At 43.7% G+C, this 21,753-nt stretch overlaps 1 protein-coding gene across 1 annotated transcript in view; it reads right to left on the minus strand.

Moving 5' to 3' along the window:
- The window catches only part of MTHFD1 (methylenetetrahydrofolate dehydrogenase, cyclohydrolase and formyltetrahydrofolate synthetase 1), a 40,352-nt gene extending 21,433 nt beyond the window's left edge, over positions 1 to 18,919 (minus strand). The window contains exons 1-10 of the mRNA XM_063399535.1: positions 18,661 to 18,919; positions 10,781 to 10,865; positions 8,460 to 8,519; positions 7,724 to 7,777; positions 7,241 to 7,377; positions 7,018 to 7,118; positions 6,565 to 6,701; positions 5,002 to 5,113; positions 1,057 to 1,184; positions 294 to 391 (exon numbers count right to left, since the gene is read on the minus strand). Coding sequence (XP_063255605.1) covers positions 294 to 391; positions 1,057 to 1,184; positions 5,002 to 5,113; positions 6,565 to 6,701; positions 7,018 to 7,118; positions 7,241 to 7,377; positions 7,724 to 7,777; positions 8,460 to 8,519; positions 10,781 to 10,865; positions 18,661 to 18,701 — 953 coding nt within the window. The 5' untranslated portion in view covers positions 18,702 to 18,919. The remainder of the gene's footprint in view (positions 1 to 293; positions 392 to 1,056; positions 1,185 to 5,001; positions 5,114 to 6,564; positions 6,702 to 7,017; positions 7,119 to 7,240; positions 7,378 to 7,723; positions 7,778 to 8,459; positions 8,520 to 10,780; positions 10,866 to 18,660) is intronic.
- Between the last annotated feature and the right edge of the window lie 2,834 nt (positions 18,920 to 21,753).

Genomic DNA, 21,753 nt, shown 5'->3' on the forward strand with positions numbered 1-21,753 from the left:
AGTGCCTTTGTAGGCAATGTGTTACAATTCCATATGGTATTTTGCATATTTTCAGCTGCTCCTTGGTGACTTGACACCAGTAACTCCTATTTGAGGATAGGGTTTTGGCATGCCAGACTGAAAACTTTCCAAAATACAATTTTTCACTATTTCCTGAATCAACAACCATCTAGCCGGCCTGAAGTTTGTGGAAGTCCAAGAAGACTACACTTCAAGAGGTATCACAGGACCACTGCAGCTTAGCTCTGCTTCCTCAGGAAGACCTTAAGAGTGCCTTCATTTGAAAGCATTACCTTGGAACAGGCATCCTTAGGGTAAGCTGGTTGTACTGGATGGTCCATTTCCCAGGCTGGAACTTCTCCAGGAAACGCTGTGCACTCTCCACAGTGCTCTGAAATGAGCAAGTGAATGTATTAAAGCAACCACCACTGCATGAACTGCACTGGTTAACAAAGAGACCAGAAAGGTTTGCCCCTCCTATCTGTCTCAGTTTGGGATTATTAAAAATGCTTTTATGAAGCATTTTATTATTCACTTTTTATTAAGGCATTTGCTAATAATCCAAAATGAGATTCTGCTTGCTGTTTTCTTAAATGAAAAAAATCCCACCATATCTCTCTCTCTAGTGATCCTCCAGTGTGCTGGATTTTTTTTTTGTGTTCTGTGCCAGCAGGGTTTCTTAAGTAAAGCATGCAAACAGAGGGAGCTGGTTTATACTGTTACTCTCCTTTTCATCCAATCACCCTAAGGATAGTTTCAGAATTACAGGCAGACCATTATAGGACAGGCCCATTCTTACGGTTTTGAGTGACAGCACTCAAAAACCCCTAAACCCACCCCCCAAACTGACCAACCAGAAACCTCTGTTCTAACATTTCCTTTAAGTCCATCTTCTTCCTCAGTTGACTGAATCCAAATTCTCTGGACTAGAAGTTGGAAATTGTAAATAGTTTTTGCAAGAACAAGAAGGGAGCACCAGCTGCTTTGGCTGGTGCATGGTCAGCAGCAACACCCCCCAGGCAAACACAGAGGAGATGGCCACAGTCTGCTCAGTACCTGCATTAACATAGCCACAGTCATAGGCCCAACACCACCAGGAACTGGGGTGATGAAGGAAGCTTTTTCCTTTGCTGAATTGTATGCCACATCTCCCACAACTCTTTTTCCACTGGCCTTTGTGCTGTCTGGGGATTTAAGGAGAAAAGTAAGTTACACATCACATTTCACCACAGCAACAGAGGAGACAGCACTGACTGGAGCTGAAGTCTTTAATTCTGCTGGAGCAAACAAAATAGAAGCTGAGTACCCCGGAAGCTGCAAAGAAAGATAAAAAAGCTAAGACAACATCACAAGATGAAGCTGTTATCATCATACTTCACTGGCAGAGCGTCAACAGCTCATGCAACACATCCTCCCATTAAGCACCATTTATCCTCAGCCAGACAGATCTCCCTTTCCTGGGGATGCAAGTCTTTTCCCAGTGGCTCATGGCCCACAGGGCAGTTTGAACGAGATATAAACCAACAGTCAGGAAGAGGTGAGAGATGAAACATGGGAGACTTGTTCCAAACTCCCAGGTTTACATTTGCTCTGTTCCATTTTGGAGGGCATCTGGGCTTTACTATTGAATAAAATCACCTACTTTTACAGAAACTGAACTTTTCAATTATCACTGCTAGTTTAATGATGGACCAGTAAATACTGCAGTTCACAGAGATCAAAACAAACTTCTTAGGTGGCTTAAGGAAGCTTCAGTAGCATAATCTTTCTCTTGGGCAACATCTTTTGCTATATCCTGCTGCACTATATGACCTGACAATTCAGAAGCAGATACAGTCCTTTTTTCCAGTGGTGACCTTTAAACTCACCCATAAAGAGAGGAAGACACAAAATGAATTAATAAACTAGCACAGTCATCTAAGGAAGTCACTGATTACAGCACATAAAACCAGAAAATTTAAGTTGCTTCTGGAATGGCAGATTCTCACTTCAGAAGGACTCTAGGGAGCTGCTAACCAGTGTGAAAACCCAAAAATAGATTTTAATGTTGTTATATTGAAATATTATATTGCATACCGTAAGTGCATGTTTGAACAGAACACAATCAATAATTTTTATATACATCTGGTGAGGGGGAAGAGTGGAAGAGGAACGAAACTCCTCAACAGCTGATTATGTTAAAACCAAAGAGAGAACAAAAGCAGCTCCTGCCAACATTATTTTTTAGCTGCATTGTTACTGGCAATTAGCAGCTTGGATGCTTTGCTGTGTGTTTTAAGCAACACTACTTCTCCCTAAAGCTCCAAGCCTGAACAACATCACAGCTGGTAACCAGTGTTTCTGCAGTTGCTGTCAGTTTGCTGCCTGAACTGCAGACCAGTCTGGCCTTCCCCCCCAGAGACCAATTTAATTAAGGCTGCAAACGGTAAATAATGTAATTTTATTTTCTTCCAAGGATGCCAAGCAGGCTCATCAACCATCCTGGCCAGGAAGGCTCTCGGCCCAAGAGAGAAGGAAACAAGCTGGCACTCCAAACTGCCTCATCTGTTCCACAGACAGAGATGAGCACACGCCAAACAATCCCTCAGCCCCTGCTTCTGCATCTGCACCTCATGCCAGGCACTGCTGAGCACAGCCTAGGAGCTATTCAATTACCTGCAAAATATTCTTTTGAAAGAAAGCTCGCACACAATACTTGCCATCTCTCCCCTTAATTTCACCCTCTCAATATTCATCATCCCACTCTTAAAAAATATAAACTAGTTACAGGAGTAGCAGTGACACTATAACCATGTTGCAAAGAAGCTGCTCTCATACTCCACTCTGAGGGCTCCTTGTTAGCAAGGGCTGCAAAATCCCATAGCAGGGAACTTTGAGCAGAGTTGCTTCCTCCATCAGGACTCGGAGAGGGACATTCCAGGGACAACCATCTCTGGGAATATCCTCTACCTGCACTGCTTTCCCTTTTGTTGCAAAACAACTCCTGTAGCAAAGCAACATTCTTCTGCCTGGAATAAGGCATCCAGAGTATTTGCTGGACCAGCTCTCCAACTGCAGTGGGGAGAGAAAAATACAACCCAGTTTGGAAACTAAGAGGCATTTGTCTGCTCTAGTAGAGGTTTCAGGAGATTGTTTTTTCCTCTCTACCTGGAGGAAATTCTGTTCATTGCAGCACACAAAGCCAGATGTGGCTGAAGTGTCCCTTCCAGCCTCCAAACTGGTACCCTTGGAGCATTCAGGCCACCCTCCACTCAAAAGCACAACAGCTGCCTTTGTGTGGTGCTACATGGCTCCAACTCACCCTAACTCCAGCTTGAAAAGATTGTATGAGGTAATGTCCTGATATATCAAATCAATTAGGGATCTCCCTGGACAGGTACCCTGACTAACAAACCAAAGGCATATCCAGAGATTGCCATGTCCTCCAGCTGCAACTCACAGCTGCACCTGGGAGGCACCTAGCTGGGTGCACTTACAGCTGTGGCAAGATGGATTTGCTCTCACCCCATCACATTCAAAGCACCATCACAGCTAGCAGCAATATTCTATCTGTACAGTGACTGAGCTGGAGAAGCCAGCAAGCTGGCTGCTGTTCTTTCTGTAGCACTGCAATTCCCACAATTCTGGTACTCATTTCCCAAAAGATTCATCTGAAAACCTTTCTGCAACATATCACAGGGAGAAAAGGTCTGGAAAACTCAGCAGCTTTAGAAAACCACTGGAAAGAAAAAGAGAAAGGAGGCTGTAGAATCCATCATTTCAAAACATGACAGTTTCCATGATACTCTAAAGTCTCAGTTATCAAATCTCAATGCCATTAAGTGTATTCCATGTGACACTGACTGGGCTGGGTGCACAAGAAGCTCAGATGTCAGTGCACTGCTCAAGGCAGGCTAATTACAAAGGAACAGGATGTGTCCTCAGAGATGCAGTTCACATAAAGCCTGAAAAAAAGGTCATACCATCATATCTCAGAAATACAATGGGGGTTTTATTTGCAACATGTCAGCTGGGGAGACTCCAACCCATTCTGCTTCACGCACATCAGCAGTGACCCTGTGGGTTTTGGCAAACGGTCTAAGTTTGGGTAGCTTGGAACAAAAACATCAAGCAACAAATGGCAATAGCAGATGACTTTTAAATTTTAATTAGGTAGAGGACTAGTGTTTTTAAAAGCAGCCTAATGTCAACTTTGAGTAACAAGACCACTGAGCAGAAATTTCTTTACATTCTGTTAAATAACGGCAACAAAATGACTGATTAATTATGAAAACTACCTTTTAAAAGCCTTGTGGGTGTAGCACAGAAAGAGTGACTAATTTTCCATATCATTCAATATCTGTAATTTGGATTTAAAATGAGATGAAAACAGAAATTGCCAGACTGTCTGTACCATCTTTATAAGGAGCAGCTAAGTGAAACCCTACCCTAAAATCCATTATGTTAAAGCACTTTATTCTATGCCTGAGCCATTGTCACCAATACTCTTGCACAATCTGCTTTGTTTCAAGACAACAGCCATTCAAGCCTAAGAAGTTAATGCTGTGATTCAACAAATCCACAGCTACTTTGAGGGGCTGCTTGTCATTTCTGTACTTCAAAGGGAACAGCTTCATCAGATCCAGATCCAGCCACGAAGTAATGACAGCAAAGCCCTGCGCTCCAAAGTGACAACAGCGACAAGACTTCACTATACAGCTGGGGCAAATTAAATGGATATTCTGTTGCAATATTTCGTAGGCCTCCTCTTTCCTTTATTAATCATCAGCCTCGTTGAAGGCAGAACCAAATCTGCCACTGATCTGCTTTAGGAGAGTACTTCAGACCAGTGTTTTCCTTGCTTTAGCATTATCAGAAGTTGCCATCATCACTTCAGACAAACTTACAGGAGAAAGAAGTCCATGAGGACCAGAGACACCAAGGAAACAGTATTCATGAACTTAGCAGCTGCATTTATATACAAACAAACACATCTCCACTTGTTATACATTGTCCACGCACCTGGCACATGGTTAATTCCACAGTCTATTACGATTGCACCAGGCTTGATCCATTCACCTTTTACCATTTCAGCTCTACCAGCTGCGACCACCAGGATATCAGCTTTGCCAACCTATAAAAAAAATTAAAAACAACAAACAACTGTGTATCACATTGGCAGTGGGAAAATGCAGAGGTGCTTCTGCAGCAAGTTAGATCAGCTTCAGCTGCAGTGAAACTGAGCTCACCCATTGCCATTGGAGGCATGGAAGGGCACTGTCAGCAGTTAAAGGTAGCTGCCAGTTCCTTGGCAAGGACAAATTCCTGCAGCTAGAAATAATGGCTGGTTTTCACACTCCTACCCCAAACTATCGCTAGTCAACACTTCACAACCTCCTCTAAACTCCTCCATGATTCCCAAGTGGATCATACAGGCTACATTTAGATAAAATTAAAGCCTTCTGAATATTCTTCTCTTCCTTCCTTCAGATATCCCTGCACATTCAGTGCTAGAAATATACCCAGTACTCATCAGACAGCAAGAACTCATCTTCTCATCTTGTTCAACCAAGAACAACCCCTGCACAGAACCAAGCAGCACTTCACTTGTGACAGCACTGTCTTGTGCTTTTCACGTCCAGGACTGCACAACACACAACTCCAGGGAAAGCTGACTGTACTTCAGCACTAATATTCGCTCTGGGACTACTCAGTAAATTTGACAGATCCAGTCATGAAGCTGGCGTTAAAGACACTGTCTAAAGCTCGTCATCAATTCCTGCAGTGCTTCATTCACATTTGCTTAGGAAGCTGCTATCCCTTGGAATTTTTTTTCCTTTAATCTTCAGGGGAGATAAACTATTTTTAAGATTTCATTAAGTATTAGCACTTCAATTTTTAATCAACCTAATGATGGTCTTACTGAACAGCAACTTAACGGCGTGAAGCATTGCAGTGTTTCTGATCTACTTTGCGAGTTATATTCAAACACTCCTACTCCCTTTTCAGCTTTAATACTTGCCTACAGAGCCTGGCAGTGCTGATGGCTCTACGAAATCCAAGTAGGTGGCAGCACAGCAAAACACTATTTCTGTCACTCTCACTGCTGAAGAGGAAAATGGTACCAACTCTCTGTCATAGAAAATCGACTTAAAAAAATAAACCAACTGAGAAATCGTTTGGCCTAACATTTCTCAGCCATTAGAGTAGAAGACCACCTGGTCTTTTTGGTGAAAAAAAAAAAAAAACAACAAAAAAAACCCACCAACAACCACCACAACAAAAGCATATGCTGTTTTGCCAACCCCTACATGGAGATTAGGAAGGGATGATTAAATTCTCAGCATTTGCTCGAAGACAACAAAAATAATAATTTTATTGTTATAATTATACCCCTCTAATTAAGTGCCAAAAATAATCAAGATCCTATTCCAGCGGAAGTATTTACACAACCACACAATGAGCAGGACTGGGAAAGAAATTCAGATGAACCCCAGACCTAATGACTCACAGTAGCAACACACTGAGCAGCAACGTGCATGGAGCAGCAGTGGCCTGGAACGAGTAACTACAGCCTGCCCTCACCTCCTCAGCCAGGGTGGAGGTCTTGGAATGGCATGTGGTGACTGTGGCGTTATTCCAGAGCAGCAGGTCGTGCATGGGAGCACCCACGATCTTACTGCGACCGATCACCACGGCTCTCTTCCCTGCCACCTGGACACCTGCACCACAGAGAGAGCAAAAAGAGGTCACTGTGCAGCCTGGCACACACTAACTCAAACTGCTCTGGAGTCTTGGGCAGTTTAAGTATGGCCCTTGCTTCAGAATACTGTTTTTCTTTGTTGTGTGTGGTAGGGAATTGCAGTTGGGAGGAAGGGAGGAAAGATCATTTTAACCTAGTTCTTTTACTATCTAAGGCAGCAGAGATGAAATGTGGTATCTCAGCAGAAGTTGTGAAGCAGAGCCTTGCAATGTGTGTAATTTACACACTTATTGAAGACTACTGCACTCATGAATAATGTATGGAAACCCCCTTACCTGTCTGCCTGATAAGTTCCATGCATCCCTTTGGCGTACACGGAATAAAGCAGTCTCCAAGGTCCCCTCTAGAGAGTTTCCCAGCATTGATGCTACTTAAGCTGCATTTTGAAAGAATAAAGGCGAAGTAAGATACCCCAGCCTCACTGTTCAAGAGAAAACAAGGAAAAAAGGTTTCTTTCTGGAGTAGCTGTCATGCTTTCCAGGGGTGAAATCAGTTTACCCATCCACGTCCTTCTCAGGTGCAACAGCATTGGTTATTTTTTCTGTGTTGATGGGTTTATTGGAGTCAAGAGGCAGCTGCACTATGAAGCCATGAACAGCTGGGTCTGCATTCAAAGAGGCAATGCACTTGAGCACCTATAACAGCAAACACCAAAAAATTAATGGCTGGTGAACTGAAATATGAGTGATGCAAAGGAAAAAACATAATCCTATCTGGATTAAAAGATATGAACACCCAAAAGTATAAACCGCTTACATTTTTTATGTAAAAAACAAGTAGCTTCTAAAGTCTTTAAATTTTACATTGTAATGTTTTAGTTTTCTTTAAAGAAACACAAAAACACCTCAGCAGGTTCCAATTCTTTTTTCAGGAGTTAGTATCAATAGGCAAGTAGTCCTTTTTTATACAATGACAGGGCAAAGATATCTTGAGCTCAACACCAAAGTTAAGTATTCTTCCATTACTGGCTATATTACTTACATCAGCTTCTGTTGCTGTGTTTGGCAATTTTATGTGATTGGCACTGATCCCAATCTGTAAATGAGAATAAAAACAAATTATCTGATTTCTGAATTGACATCCAATTGATCTGGCTAATCTCTCTATCCAGCTAAATCACAGCTGCATTCTGTCACATTTCCCAAGTCTATCTCCTGTTCCTGAGGCTCCAAATCCAATGATTCAGAAATACCATCAAAGAAAGATTAGTGTTTTGCCTACTGAGTCTGTCCTTTAACTGTCCTATGCACCTTTTGACATGAACAACATCAGCTTTGCTTGACAGCACACGGCCTTAAAATGCCAGCAGAAATGCCAGGTATCACCTAGGGAAAAATGCACTTATCTGTGCTTCTGCTCTTTTCTGGCATGCAATGTTCCACCTGTGACAAGCACAAGGAAACTGCAGGTACAAGACATTCAGGGAAGATAAGGACAAGGCCACAGGTCAGGAAAGACATAGCACTTCAGAAAAATGTAACCTGTGATGATCACACAAGAAGTGGCACCAACCCACACTGCTGTGACCAGAGCACCCTACTTGGCTCTCAGGTTACACACCTACACTACATTCCTGTAACTGAGAACTCAGGCCAACACTGCTTCCTCCAATACTGGCAAAGCTTAGACAAAACTATTGACTTGCATCTGGCTTTTCATATTCAGATCTGACCAACTGTAGGAGGGTAAAAAGCAGCCCTAAAAGTCCAGGCATTACCTCAGCAGCAGCCTTCAGCTTCATGTTAATGTAGAGGTTTGAATCATCCCGATTTCCAACCTAAGGATGGAAAGACAGTTGAATTACAGCACAGAGTCCCAGACACAGGCTGAGATGGGCTCAACCCTCAGCTTCCTTGGATCTACATCAAGGATTCAGAGGCATTCCTGAATTACTGTAAAACACACCAATGGAGGATATAAGCAGCTGGAGCTAACAGGGAAGTTCTTTCGAGTCTGAGGCAGCTAAAGACAAGTTGTCTGACCTCCTGCACAAACACTATTTGCACCTGTTGAAAAACCTTAAAAACACAGTGGCCTCCAAAGCAGAAAATATTGCCTGCCATCTGATCTGAGAAAGTTAAATCCTTAGCTAATTAACATGATCAGCAGGTGCTGATAACATTCAATTATCTGATTAAGGCTTTCAGAAACATCGGCCCTCTTTGATAACCAGGAACCTTAATCTTATGTGTGTGCTTTGATGGAGACATTTCTTCCACTGCTGTTTTGAACCTTGAGAATGTTCCTGGTAAACAAGAAACAAAGCAAGAACAAAGTGATGCACAAAGAGAAAGCAGCAAGTAGAACAAATGCCTGCAGTTTTTGGAAGTATTGGGTGCTTACAGTACAACAGCATTTCAGGAGACCACCTGCATCATCCAGTATATTTCATTAAAGGTAATACTCCTTCTAACCTCAAGAAAATAGGGGTCAAATAAGGAAAAGCTGGGAGCCATCCCTAGTTCTCACATAGATTACAAGCTGCAGGGGTGACTGCATTACCTGATCATCCAGAACACATTGGTTCTCCCCCTAGGTACAGATAAAGGGGCTGCCTCCCCTGTAAAGTCTGCTGGGTTTAGGAAAAAGTTTGCTTCATACAGGGCAGATAAACAGGAGCTGTCAGCAAACATGTTTTGTGAATAAGGAATTACTGACTACAGGACGAAAAAATAAAGATTAACCGATTTATTCTTCGAGCTCAGAGGACACCAGATGCCTCCCAAAAATGGAGCACATAATGTATGGTGTGCTACAAATAAGAAACTATTCATTGTCCCAACTTCACTGAAAAACAGACAGCTGCAAATATCAGTATTAGAGATGAACTCCAAGCCCAGAATGTTTGGCAGCTTACAAAAGTGTCAGACAGCCAAAGAGCAAAGAGGTTGTAAAGGACTCAGAGAATCCAGGACTGAATACAGGCCCACCATAAACAATCCAATAATGCCACAAGACAGCAATTTTTGAAGACAGTTTTGAAGAGGTCAACAGCTCAGCAGCTTTCATCAAAGCACTACTAAATTTTTAGACCCTCCTTCCTTCCTTCTAAGCATCTGCAAACAAATTTTCTGTAGAGACAATCTACTTAAAGCTAATGGAAAGGAAACCAGAAAAAAAATGCAAAACACAAGCACAAATTTGTTCCTGGCATCAAACAGGGGCAAGGCCTTTGTGTGCTATGGTGGCATTAGCACTGGAATCCACAGACAGGCACCAAAGGCTCTGCAGGAGCCTCAATACTAAATAAGGACAAAAGTCACTTCTCTAAGCAGCCACTGACATTCCCTCAATCCTTTGTGGACACACAGATCCTTCCTGTAGCATGACTTGCTACTGCTAGTCACCTTCTGACCTAAGCAAAAAGACTTTCCATTTTTTATAGCTGCAAAGGAAAGAAATCTGCCAAACACAGGTCAAACCCCTGTATTTGACATGTACTTTTTATCTCTGTAAGCCTTTCTGTGTAGACTCTAACACTTGCTCACTTCTGAGAGATTTCCAACTCAGCAACAGGATGTTGTTCCATCCCTTGCACTCAAAGCCATCTTGGCCAAAGGTAGTTTTAGTTTTGTTTGAGTTCCCTCCCCTCCTCTGCCTCTCTTTTCTCTCTATGTTTTGACATAACAGCAGACCAAATCACTTAATGAACATCCCATTTGGAGGATTTCTGGTACAAACACATCTCTGAAAGCTGCAAAACTTCAGGGCTCACTCCAGTGCAGAGATTTGGAATGGAACCTACAAGCCCTGCTTGCTCTTAATAGGCAAACAACTTGATTTCACCATTTCACAAACACAACACTCCAACAGAGAGCAGGGTCTGAAAAAAGAAATAAAACCACTGAAACCCCCCCAAAAATTTTGGGTAAAACTTGGCAAAAGACATAACAGGATTGTGTTACCATCCCACAGAGAACATTGTTCCTAATAAAATGCTACCAATTACAAGGCAGCTTTGATGAATCTCATCAGCTGTGCCCTTACCACTGCAAAGCAACTGGTATTTTCTGTAGTTGCCATTAAAGAACACAATACCTGCAAAATGGCAAGTCCTGGTCTGAAGCCTGGAAATTTCTCAGTCATCTCAACAACTTGCTGCTTTAGTCTGTCTCTCACTTGTCTGAAGAAGGGAAAAAAATGAAAACAAATAAAAGGTAGAAGTTAATCACAGGGCTGAATTCTGATACAGTTGTTTTGATACAGTCAGGAGTTGTAAAGGTGACAGATGGGCAGAGTGGCAAACATGTACTTATGTCTCGAATATACAGCTCCCAGCAATCTCCAAAAAAGATTGATGTGCAAAAATCACTAAGACACTCTGGAACCAGGTTAATTCTAATTTTTTTTTTTTTTTTGAAGTCCACATTGTGCTTCTTCATGCTTTCACAGGATACAAGGGTAAAAAAAAAGGTTCAAAATTTGGCATGGAAACACCTGGGATTTCAAACTCCTTTCTCAAAAGGAAATCCTATTTCCACCTATGCTGTACTTAAATTACCTAAAACCCAGAGGCACCAGTTTTCATTGTCACACAGGCTGTCCTAGTGAAGGATTAGGAATCTACAATGGTAAAATTCTGGGAAATAATGAAACAAGCGGGAGGTATCCAAAGATAAAGCAGGGAGAAGAATGGGAGGTGCACAGAGGTGAGGAAAAGTCGCCAAACCCTGCTACACAGCTAGGGTAACTCTTCAGGAAAGGCAAGTTTGAGGATACAATTGTAAAAAACACAACTTTGCAACAGAGCACTGATTAGTTGTTCTAGTTCAGATGTGAACTCACACGCAGTTTACCATGCAATGTTTCAAAGAGTACCCAGCACATAAATTAGCCACAGGCAGCTCAAAAGCCACTGTTACCACTTCTTCCCCAGCCTTGCACGTCTCTTTAATTTCTCAAACACTCTCTGGCCCCACATGCATAATCCTTCATCAGGGAAGGTGCCAGGCCCAACTGCTCCATCTCCTCACCAGAGGCAGTCAGGATTCTGAAAGAACTGACCAGTTCTGTCCATCTCACAGGCTCACGGCACTGGAAGGAGGCTGTGGCACTGCACTGCAGATGTAAGAGACACTCAGAAGCAAAAGCCAGGTAAGAAAAACCTCAGAGGACATGAGAGGCCTCACAGGTCTGTCCTCCATGTGATCTCCATCCTGTGTCTCATCCCCATTCTCAGAGATGAGAAGGTACCACCACACTCAGCAAATCTACCCTGCACTAAACTCCCTTTTGTTTAAAACACAGGTCTCCTTATGCTCATCTACCCTCAGATCAGTATCACCAGATCTGCTACTTCCCAAGTGAGACCAGACTTCCCAGACTGGAGCAGCTGCTGTTGGTGCCAATTCATTAAAAAATGTGAGCAGCAAGGGCACAGGCACAGGGTATGTAGTGGATGCCAGCTGTGATTCCTGCATAGAGGAAAACTGCAGGAACACAGCCAGTGAAGCAAGTCTACCCTGCAACTAAGAACTCCAAATTAGAACCACCAGAGGCAGGAAGACAGGGAAACACGAGGAGCACACAGCTCTCTCCACCCAGCAGCACTGATCTCAGGGGACAGCTGCAGCTGGCCCAGCTAGGAGCAGCCCTAAGGCTGTTTTAAATCTCATCTCAGAGGAAGTCACAGCCTCCAGCTACATCCCAAATCATGCACCTCTCCTGCTGCATTCTGAATGACACAGTCAGAGCTCTGCTGCACCTGAGAAGTGGGTTCAGAGTATTTATAGGTGTCTGCATCTGGCCAAGCGGTTCAAACTCTCTTAACAAGCTTCAGTGGAAAAAACAACAGTTTTTTCAGCCTTACTCAAGAAACAGTGATTCTGAGCCTTCCTTTGGCTGTCACCTCTGTAGAAGATGACATCAAGACCAGCTGATGAGTTCAGAAAACAGTCTCATAGCAAACCTTATCCCAGGAATTCTTTGTGCTTAAGTGACAAAAATTCATCTGCTGGGTAGCAAAATCCCCAGCTGCCTCTCCCTCCACTCCAGCTGTCAGCCCCTAGGGAGGCACCTGAGCTGGCCTCTAATAACAGCACAACAATCTACAGGAGCATCAGAAACCTGCTGCATACAGCCTGTGAGTGGGGGCTGTGGGCAACTCTCCCAAAGGGAACTATTTCTGAGGTCTCTGGTGTTCCAGTAAGGAAAGGGCAGCACTGGTTTGTGGAAACAAAAAAAAATGCAAATAAATGTGAAATATTAGAAAGGACTCCAGATTTAGGAATTACTTTTATTCCAGTCTTCTCAGCTGAGGAGAAATGAGCTCACCCAACTTCCTCTGTTCTCTGTGAAGCAGGGCTGTGGTGTGCTTTTACCCCCAGCAGCCACAGCTATTCACACACTACATTGCTGTCATTTTATGTAGTTAGGCTCTAGGTCACTTCCCCTTAACTCCAGAAGAAAGGTAACACACACAAACATACAAACGTGGTACTGTCAGTGTGATTTTCTTCAGGAGCATTGAATCAAGAAATCACTTGTTAGACAGCCACCTAGCGTTGGGTACCACTGCTCTCCAGTGGTCACAAAAACCACAGGGGCAAAGGTTTGAGAGAAAATTCAAGAAAAAAAAGAAGAAATCATTGTTTTAACTCCATAGTCTCACATGGGCATAAAAATAATCTTTGCAAACCAGCAGCTATTTAGTTATACAGTCTGCAAAATTCTATTGTGGACCTTAGGCCTTCCCAAAGATAAAAGTTCATATTGATAAATCAACACCACTTTTTATTAGCTGTATGAAAATTCTTTTAAGTCTTCAAACAAAAAATTTGCAATTCTATGTAGCTGCTTCCCCAAAAGCCTTCTCTCTGACTCCAAGCCCCCTCCTGTGTCCACGTGCCCTTCTGCAAACAAACTCATGCAGCAAACAAAAGTCCAGGGTCCACAGGGGTTAAGGACAGCACATGGTTCTAAGCATACAATGCAACAGTCAGCTCCAAAGATTAAAGAACTTGTTAGCATTTCTTTCTGTAGACTCCACCAGTGAGCTGAATTTAAATTTATTAAGTCAACTTCCCAGAAATTCAAACAAAAGACAAACCACACTCCTTTAGCTCTGCTGGAAATGGAGAGACCATGGCTCCCATGTTAGCAGAACCCCACACCCTCCTGTGGGATTATGGACACAGTGCTTAGCTGGGGAGGACACACAGCACCAGACTGAAGATGACACCAGCCTGTTTCTGTCCCTTCTGTGAGTAACAGGGTGCAGAGTCTATGCAAATAGTGCCAAACACAGGACCTGGCAAACACCTCTTCAGGCACAGTGATGCTCCAGAAGATGCCTGTCCCCAGAGGGGAGGGTTTGGCTTTACTGCCTGGATCACAGATTCCCCAAGGGTTTCATAAACATGCAGCAGAAAAGCTCCTGCTGCAGCCCTGCAGAAACAGCTGCATGAGGCTGATGGTCCTGCACCATCCTGGTCAGAGCTGTTCTCCCTGCACCCATTCCTCCTTACAGCCTGCAGAACTGCCACTGCTCACCTCCTGCTGCTCCCATGACCAACACTACAATGTGGAAAAACAAGCTTTCCCTCTCCAATCCACCATGGCACCACGTCCTAGCCCAGGCCAACTGAATTATCTTAAAATGCTGGGAGAGGGCTGCGAAGGAGAAAGTCACAGAACATCCCACTTGCACCCAAAGGAGGCACAGAGCAGTCTCTCTTGAGGGAATTCACAGGTTGGCTCAATGAGAGGCGCTGGGATAGGAAATACCTTGGGAAAGACCATCTGAACACTGCTGGCAATTCAACAGATGGCTCCAGTTGCAGGAAGACATCATTTAGAGCTGGTATGAGTTCACATCTCCCATCCTCTTGTCTCGTGCTCCACCACTGCATGCTCCTGGCTCACTGTCATTACCTCTTAGGAAAAATGCCTGCTACTTTCTACCACTTCCACACTCACAAAGTTTTTTAACCACTTTTTTGGTTCTGTCAGCACAAATACACGCACGAACTCTCTTTAAACTGAATAAATACACAAACACATTTCTGCTGTTTTAGATGCTCTTTCATCACGTCCAGAATTTCAGTCAAAGGTGGGTCTGAGAGACAGGCAGCAATTGAGGCACTTTGAAATTGTGGATGACTGACAACAGAACAACAGAGTTTAACACAAAGCTGAGTCTTTAAAACTCAGAAGAGTTTGTTCCAAACATGAGTTATGACACCATGTTCCCATGCTGCAACATCTGTGACACTACCCAGGCCTTTTTCCCAAAATGGATACTGCATATAATACCCTACTGTCAGGTGATTTAATCAGAGGAAAACACAAGAGCAATAGGTAAGGACTGAATCCACCTTTGTGTGGGTGCAAGCATTCCAGACAATATTCTAGGCTCTATGTATAAAGGTTTGCCTTCTGAAGGAACGATACTGAGATTTTACTCATTCCACAAAGGGGACACGGCAGTACCACAGGTTCTTTGCCTTCCCTGTAAGCTGGTGCTGATATGCACAGATCACAGATCTGTGATCCTGCTGCCCACCAGACAATGTTTTCTCCTCTCTTATCGACTCTTTAGAGCAAGGTCCCATTTTTTAAGCTTATCTGCACAGCACTAAACACAAGGGGTTCTTGCTCATATTTGTGACCATCCAATAGCATTGGCAGTTCATTTCAACTCAGCCCATCCACAGAGTGGGACCCTTCAGTGCAAGCCTGAAAAATTGGGGGTAGGATCTGGTAAAAGAGAGATCACAGATTAGGGACTTTTTTCCACTTCTGGCTAGATTTACCTGGAGTTACAATAGAACTGCAAAAACAAACCATTTAAGGCCCAGACTGAAAAGGCTGAGGAGTTCTTTACTACATTGTCATCTCCAGTTATAAGTTCAGCCCGATCACCACTTTATTGAGCACTCTAAACCCAAAGCACTACCTGGCACATCCCTAGGGGCTGTGAGGGGGACTAAGTCTTCCCTGCCATCACAACTCATCAGCCACTCTTCCAGAGCAGAAATGTTGGTCCACTCTTGGCTCTACCAACCAATTCAGGCCAAGCCACAGGTTTCCAAACCTGGGCTCTTTCAGATAATGAAACCTGCACACACAGCTCAGTGGACATGAACTGTAAAGAGCCACTACCATGTTTTGCTCTGATTTTTTCTTTGGACACAGAAACACAGATTGTTTTTTCTTCAGGGAGTACCAGCAATAGAAGGTGGAGAATACTGTATTTTTATTACCTTCAAACCACCATATACTGCATACTTAAAGCACTGCTTCTCTTCCTCCCATCAGTCATTTGTTTACTGTGCTGTTACACAATAACTCACTTTTGTAACTCATTTGCTAATGAGGCAAATTTAACTTGTAGTAAAATCTAAGGCAGAATTACTGAACAGCCACTCAGAAGTAGAGGACAGCCACACTGAGGTAACCAGCCAACTCAGACTGATGCAAAATCCATGCAATATTTAAGATATTTCACAGACTGTGCAGGCTTCTTGTTTGTACTGACAGAAGCAGACTTAGATGCATTCTGATGTTGATACATTAACATCAACACCAAAATCCTACAGAGAAAATAATGTCTGCTATGTTCTCCTTCCCATGCCCAGGCTAATCACATTTTCCATCCTCACAGGTAATACTCAAAGCCACTCAAAATGTCAATTTTCCTCTGTACCTCTTCTGAGCCTTCCAAAGGTGTGAATTAGCTTTATCACCTCATCAAGTTTTCCTTATTTATAGAGGCAAGGAAACTCTCTCAAAGTACTTATTCTCTTTACATGTTTCACAAGAATGCCAGTATCTATCTGATTTTTGTCAAATACCTGATGTGATTATGAATTAGGTATTTTTTCATTTATTTTGAAGAAGGGATGCTTGATGGCTGGAGGAGAAAGTTCCCAATACTTATGAGCTTTGATTTAAAACACACACAGAAACTCAGTATTACATAGCTGGAACATTACTTGTTTGATTCGACTCATTTGTCAATATTTGACTGACAAATAAACATTTTTCTGATTAAAGGGTAAAGTATCAAAATCCACCCCCTACAAGATAGTAACTGAAAAGGTTTTGCAGTCGATGTAAAGTCAGTCACATTCCCTTTCTACAACAGGCAATTCAGTTGAAAATTCCTAGAAAAACCACATGCCTATCACTTCTGCTGCTGCCAGAATCTTGACCTGGAGGTGAACTGTGCACAGTGAGAATCCTTTGGACCAGCACTTCTCTATGGGTCTGGAAGAAAGGCACAGCTGTCTCCAGGGTGGACAGCCCAATTCCTCATGGCTCCTTCAAGTACTCCAGTAGAAAAAGGCAGAACTATCTAAGGCCATGGGGAGCAGGTGATGCTTTTGCTATACTGAACATAAATACAGCACAAATAAAAGAACTGAAGGACAGCTGAACAACAGCAATTATTTTTCCATTTTATGGTGTCTTCAGGTCAAGGTTTGATGACTCTGGAAGATAGGCTTCAGCCAAACACCTTAAGAGATGTGCTGGAAGTTAAACCTTTCTCCTGTATGTGCCTATTAAAAGCTCACGCCTCTTCCCAGGTATTTGGACATCATGGATGTCCTCTGAGAACTGCTAGTTTATAGCTGCTACTACAGTACAGAAAGCAAACAGAAATAAAAATTTTCACCCCTGTATCTTTGAAATTAAGTAAGCAATGCAATACACCATGCCAAGGAAGTTAAAAGTTTTAATGTGAATTACCGTTGTACCCAAACTAGCATCTTTCCAGGACCTATTGCACTTCAGGGTGACTTTCTATGACACGAAGGAAACCTGCAACAGGTGAATCATGAAGTCCCACCAGCAGCAAGCACAGGCATTGCAGAGTGTGCTGGCCCCAACACTGCCAAAAGGATCAGGTGGAATGAAGCATGTAAAACTGAGAGACTGCAATACAAAGGTGGGACTGGCTCCAAAATTACCAGGTAAAAACCAGCCTTTTCTCATGGGTATTCAGATTCAAGGAGCATTAGGCCTGCTTTTCAGAACTACTCCACTGTTGGTTAGATGTAGCTGTGTCCTACACAGCAATATCTACGAGGAGGATTAACTGCTTTGCTGAGATTATACGTTTTTAAATGTAACCTTTCTGTCTGAATTCCGTGATTATATCGACAGGAGATACACTCTGAACCTACCTAACTAAACTCTGTTTCCATAGAATATAACAGAATCATTACACTGCATTTTCCCCAGGATTATTTATTTGGCTTTCTTACCAAATGTGTATGTTGAGTGGCAGCAGGAAAAACAAGCAAACTAAACGACACAACAGAGGCTCACCTATACCCAGGGCTTGGCAGCTAAGTAAATACTGAAAAGTACGAGAACACTTTTTCCTTCAAGGCTTCCCAAAGCTTTTAAATAGGTTTGGCAGGACACCTTTGAACATTCAGCTATGTGTTATCCAACACGTGGATTAACTTGTTTTGCTTTAAAGTGGAACAGTCACCGCTTGTAGAATATGAAAACAGAGCCCATACCTAAAGCACGTGTTCCCAGCTCCTGCTCATAAAGCATCCCAAGAGCCCAGCTCACACACACAGAGGCTGGAGGTCAGCCCGAGCCTCACACCTGCCGGGGCTCTGCCGGGAGCACTGACAGCACCTTGCTTTCTCCTGAAGACCTTTGATAGTGTACTTCGACTAATGACTCCCAGTTTACAGCCAGGAGGAAGCGAGCTTTGGCTGCAGCATAGTGGAAAAGCTTTAGGGTGTCTCCAAACCTGCTTCCTCCACAGAACCAGAGTAAAAGCCCCCACAGCCCCATCCCGCTGCCAGCACACCCGGGGGCCGCCGGGGCATCCCTCAGCTCCGCGGCCACACCGGTGCCTTCCCGAAGGGCAAAAGCCCCGCGGCTCCCAGACCTTCCGGCCCGAGGAAACCCGGCCGGGCGCTGCGGGCAGGGCGGGCGGCCCCGCTACGTACCCGGAGACAATCTTGCCGCTGAGGATCTCGGCGGGGGCCATGGCGAGGGCCGGAGGGCGGGCGGGCGAGCAGCGGGCCTGCAGAGGTGAGCGCGGCGGGGCTCCCGGGCGGTCTGCGGGACGCGCTGCCCCCGCGGCCGCTCCACTCCCGCCCCACGTGGCCCCGAACTTTCGGCGGCCCCGCCGCGCAAGCGCTGCCCCCGCCCCGCCCCGCCGCTCCCTCAGCGCGGGCGGCGCGGCCGCTCCGCTCCCTCCCGGGCCGGGAGCGAGGCCGAGCGGGGCTGAGGCCGCGGCGAAATGGCCGCCAAAGCGGCCTCCGGAACGCTTCCGAGGCAGCGCTCCCGGGCGGGCCCGGCCCCTGCTCCACGGAGAGAGAGGGGAGTCCCGGAGGGAGCTGAGGGTGAGGGGTGCTGATGCCGGGCTGTGCACAGCGAATGCGTTGGAAAACCCCATATCGGTGAAAGAATAATCTGTGTTTCTTGTCCTGCGGTTCTCGGAAGAGGTTATGCCAAGAGTCGAAGTTAAGAGTATAATCATAGATTCACTGAATGGTTTGGGGTTGGAAGGGACTTAAAAAGATCATCAGGTTTCACCCCCCAGCCATGGGCAGGGACACCTTCCACCAGACTGGGTCTATGTCCAGCCTGGCCTTGAGCAGTCCCAGAGATGAGGCAGCCACAGCTGCCCTAGGCAACCTTTGCCACGGCCTCACCGCCCTCACAGTAAATAATTTCTTCCCAATATCTAAATCTACTCACTTTTCAGTTTGAAGCCACCCCCCCTTGCCCAATAGTTCCATGCCCTTGTAAAGCATCCATCATTCTTATTTGCATAAAAATAAGTAATTTTATTTTTCAGGATTTCAACACATTTGTCCAACATAAAGCTGCCAAACCAGTGGCTGACCAGAAAGAGGGCAATGAAAAGGAAGGTGGGATTGTGACCTAAATTCCTAAGAATTCTCGAGAGTGAGAAACAAGTTCCTAACAGTGGCTTCCAAGGGATGTATTTGCACTAAGTAATCCCATTAGAATTGGTGAAGGTGGTAGTTTCTCATCAGATCCATGCAGTTGTCCACATGTACTGTTATTTGCATAACCAATGCTTTTCCTTGCTCTGCAGACCAGTGCATGTGTTTTAGGACCTTTCTTAGGGTGTTGGTTGTTAGTGGTTTTCTCACACATCTGGCAAATGAGTGATTAGCATCCAGCCAGAGCTGGGGATGGAAAGAGCAGTTAAATATCATTGGGACAGACTTGCCCAGGCAAGATAATGCTGTGACCCAGAAAAATGTTAAGGAACTCATCAGTGTTCCCTGCTAATGTCTAGCACATGGTTAGAGAACAGAGCCATGACTCAAGGAACTGGAGATAAAGAGTTCTGGGGCAGAGAACTGGCGGATGGGGATTGATGCTGGGCTGACCCCACAGTGTTGGATTGCTGCTGGGGAATAGTAGCACATTCCTGTGCCCCAGTAAATCAGTGCTCTTATGGTTTTGGGACCTGGCAACATCTGCCACACGGCAGTACAGCAAAGAAAAGGAATAATCTCACTGCAAATCAGCAAGCTGTGGAGAACCAGGACTGAATGCTAGAACAGCAGTGTTCCTGCATGAGAATTTGAGGCTTGTGTGAAGTTGCTTGCACATCGATTTTTGCTTTACATAGAACGCATAGTTTGGGAAAATATAGTATCTGTTCCAAAGAGTTTACTGAGGAAACTTTCAGTTCTGCTGCTCCATAATGTAATCAGCTCACAAAGGGATTTGGGGAGCTCTCAGATTCTGAGAAGAGAGCAATGCAGGTCTTGCAGCTTCCACGGAGGGCACAGAGCTGTGAGGATAGAAATATACATGCTCTTCAGTTTCAGAAGGTCAGAGGCTTTAAGGTTGCTTCTTTGGCATTCTAAGAGGGGAATATAAACTATACATAGTTCTAAACTCATCTGAGGATAAGTTATTTTTGTGTTTTCTTTCATACACTAAACAGTGACATATTTTTTGCCTTTTTCTGCCTTTTTTTTTCTGTTGAAGGTAGAGATTGCTACCTTGAATGATTAAATTACCTTAAGTTAACAACATGTTGTAATTGTAAGATAAAAGGTCAGAAATTTCTCTTTAGTAGTGACTTGGAAAAGGAAAACATTGTAGTTTAAGGCTTTTATATGTTAAATAAGCAAAACCATAGAAATAAGTACAAAAAGGTAGAAGAAACTTCTTTTCCTCTTTCATTATGTATTCCCTGTATTTCCTGGAATGCAGCAACAGACACTTGCAGTATTATACAGTCAAAACTAAGATTATGCAATTGGTCAAGAGGAGGGATTTTTCTAGGCTGCTTAAAATTCTGTGCCTTAGTTGTTTCTCCTGTTGCCTTTATCTGAGGCCTGAATGAACTCTTGGAGGAGGGAATGACCCAGTGTTAAGAAAAAAAGAAAAAAACTACAAAAGATTAATTCCTTCAGCTAAGGACTGGACAAGCTCACAAAAACAAGCCTTTGCCAAAAATAGATCTAACACTCAGGATTACAGAGTAAAAATATCAGGCAGAGAAAGAAAAGAAAAGAAAGCTCTTTTGTTTAAAATATTCAGGTGACCTTACTTGCAGAGTGAGCAGAAGACACTGTTGCCATCAGGAGCTGGAGATTCCTACCCAGAGCTGCTAACTTGCATGATTTACATGTGTGTATGAGCAATAAACTTCCCTTCTTACTTTTCTTAATGCCCTAGCTTTTGAATAATACATATGTCATGATGACAGATAAAACTTTGAATATTATCCAAATTTATTGCAGGAAAGGAACTAAGAATACTTCCAAACAATTTCTTCTATTACTTCTTTCATTTTGATCCAGATTCTAATTTTCGGGAAGGGACAGAACTCATGAATTTTAAATATACTTATGCCAGAAAATCAGACTAACCTTCTTTTGTCAGAGCAGGAAGGCCTTTTGTATTTCTAACTTGTCTGATGTGGCAGTCAAGCTGGGATTTTTCCTCTGAAGTTGTGCACATCATGTCTCTAAGTAAGAACATGTTCTTTAACATTTATTCTTAGTTTTCATCCTGAGCTCAAAATGCTGGAAATGGAGAGG

Source organism: Prinia subflava, chromosome 5, assembly GCF_021018805.1.
Source record: "Prinia subflava isolate CZ2003 ecotype Zambia chromosome 5, Cam_Psub_1.2, whole genome shotgun sequence".
NCBI classification, from domain to species: domain Eukaryota; kingdom Metazoa; phylum Chordata; class Aves; order Passeriformes; family Cisticolidae; genus Prinia; species Prinia subflava.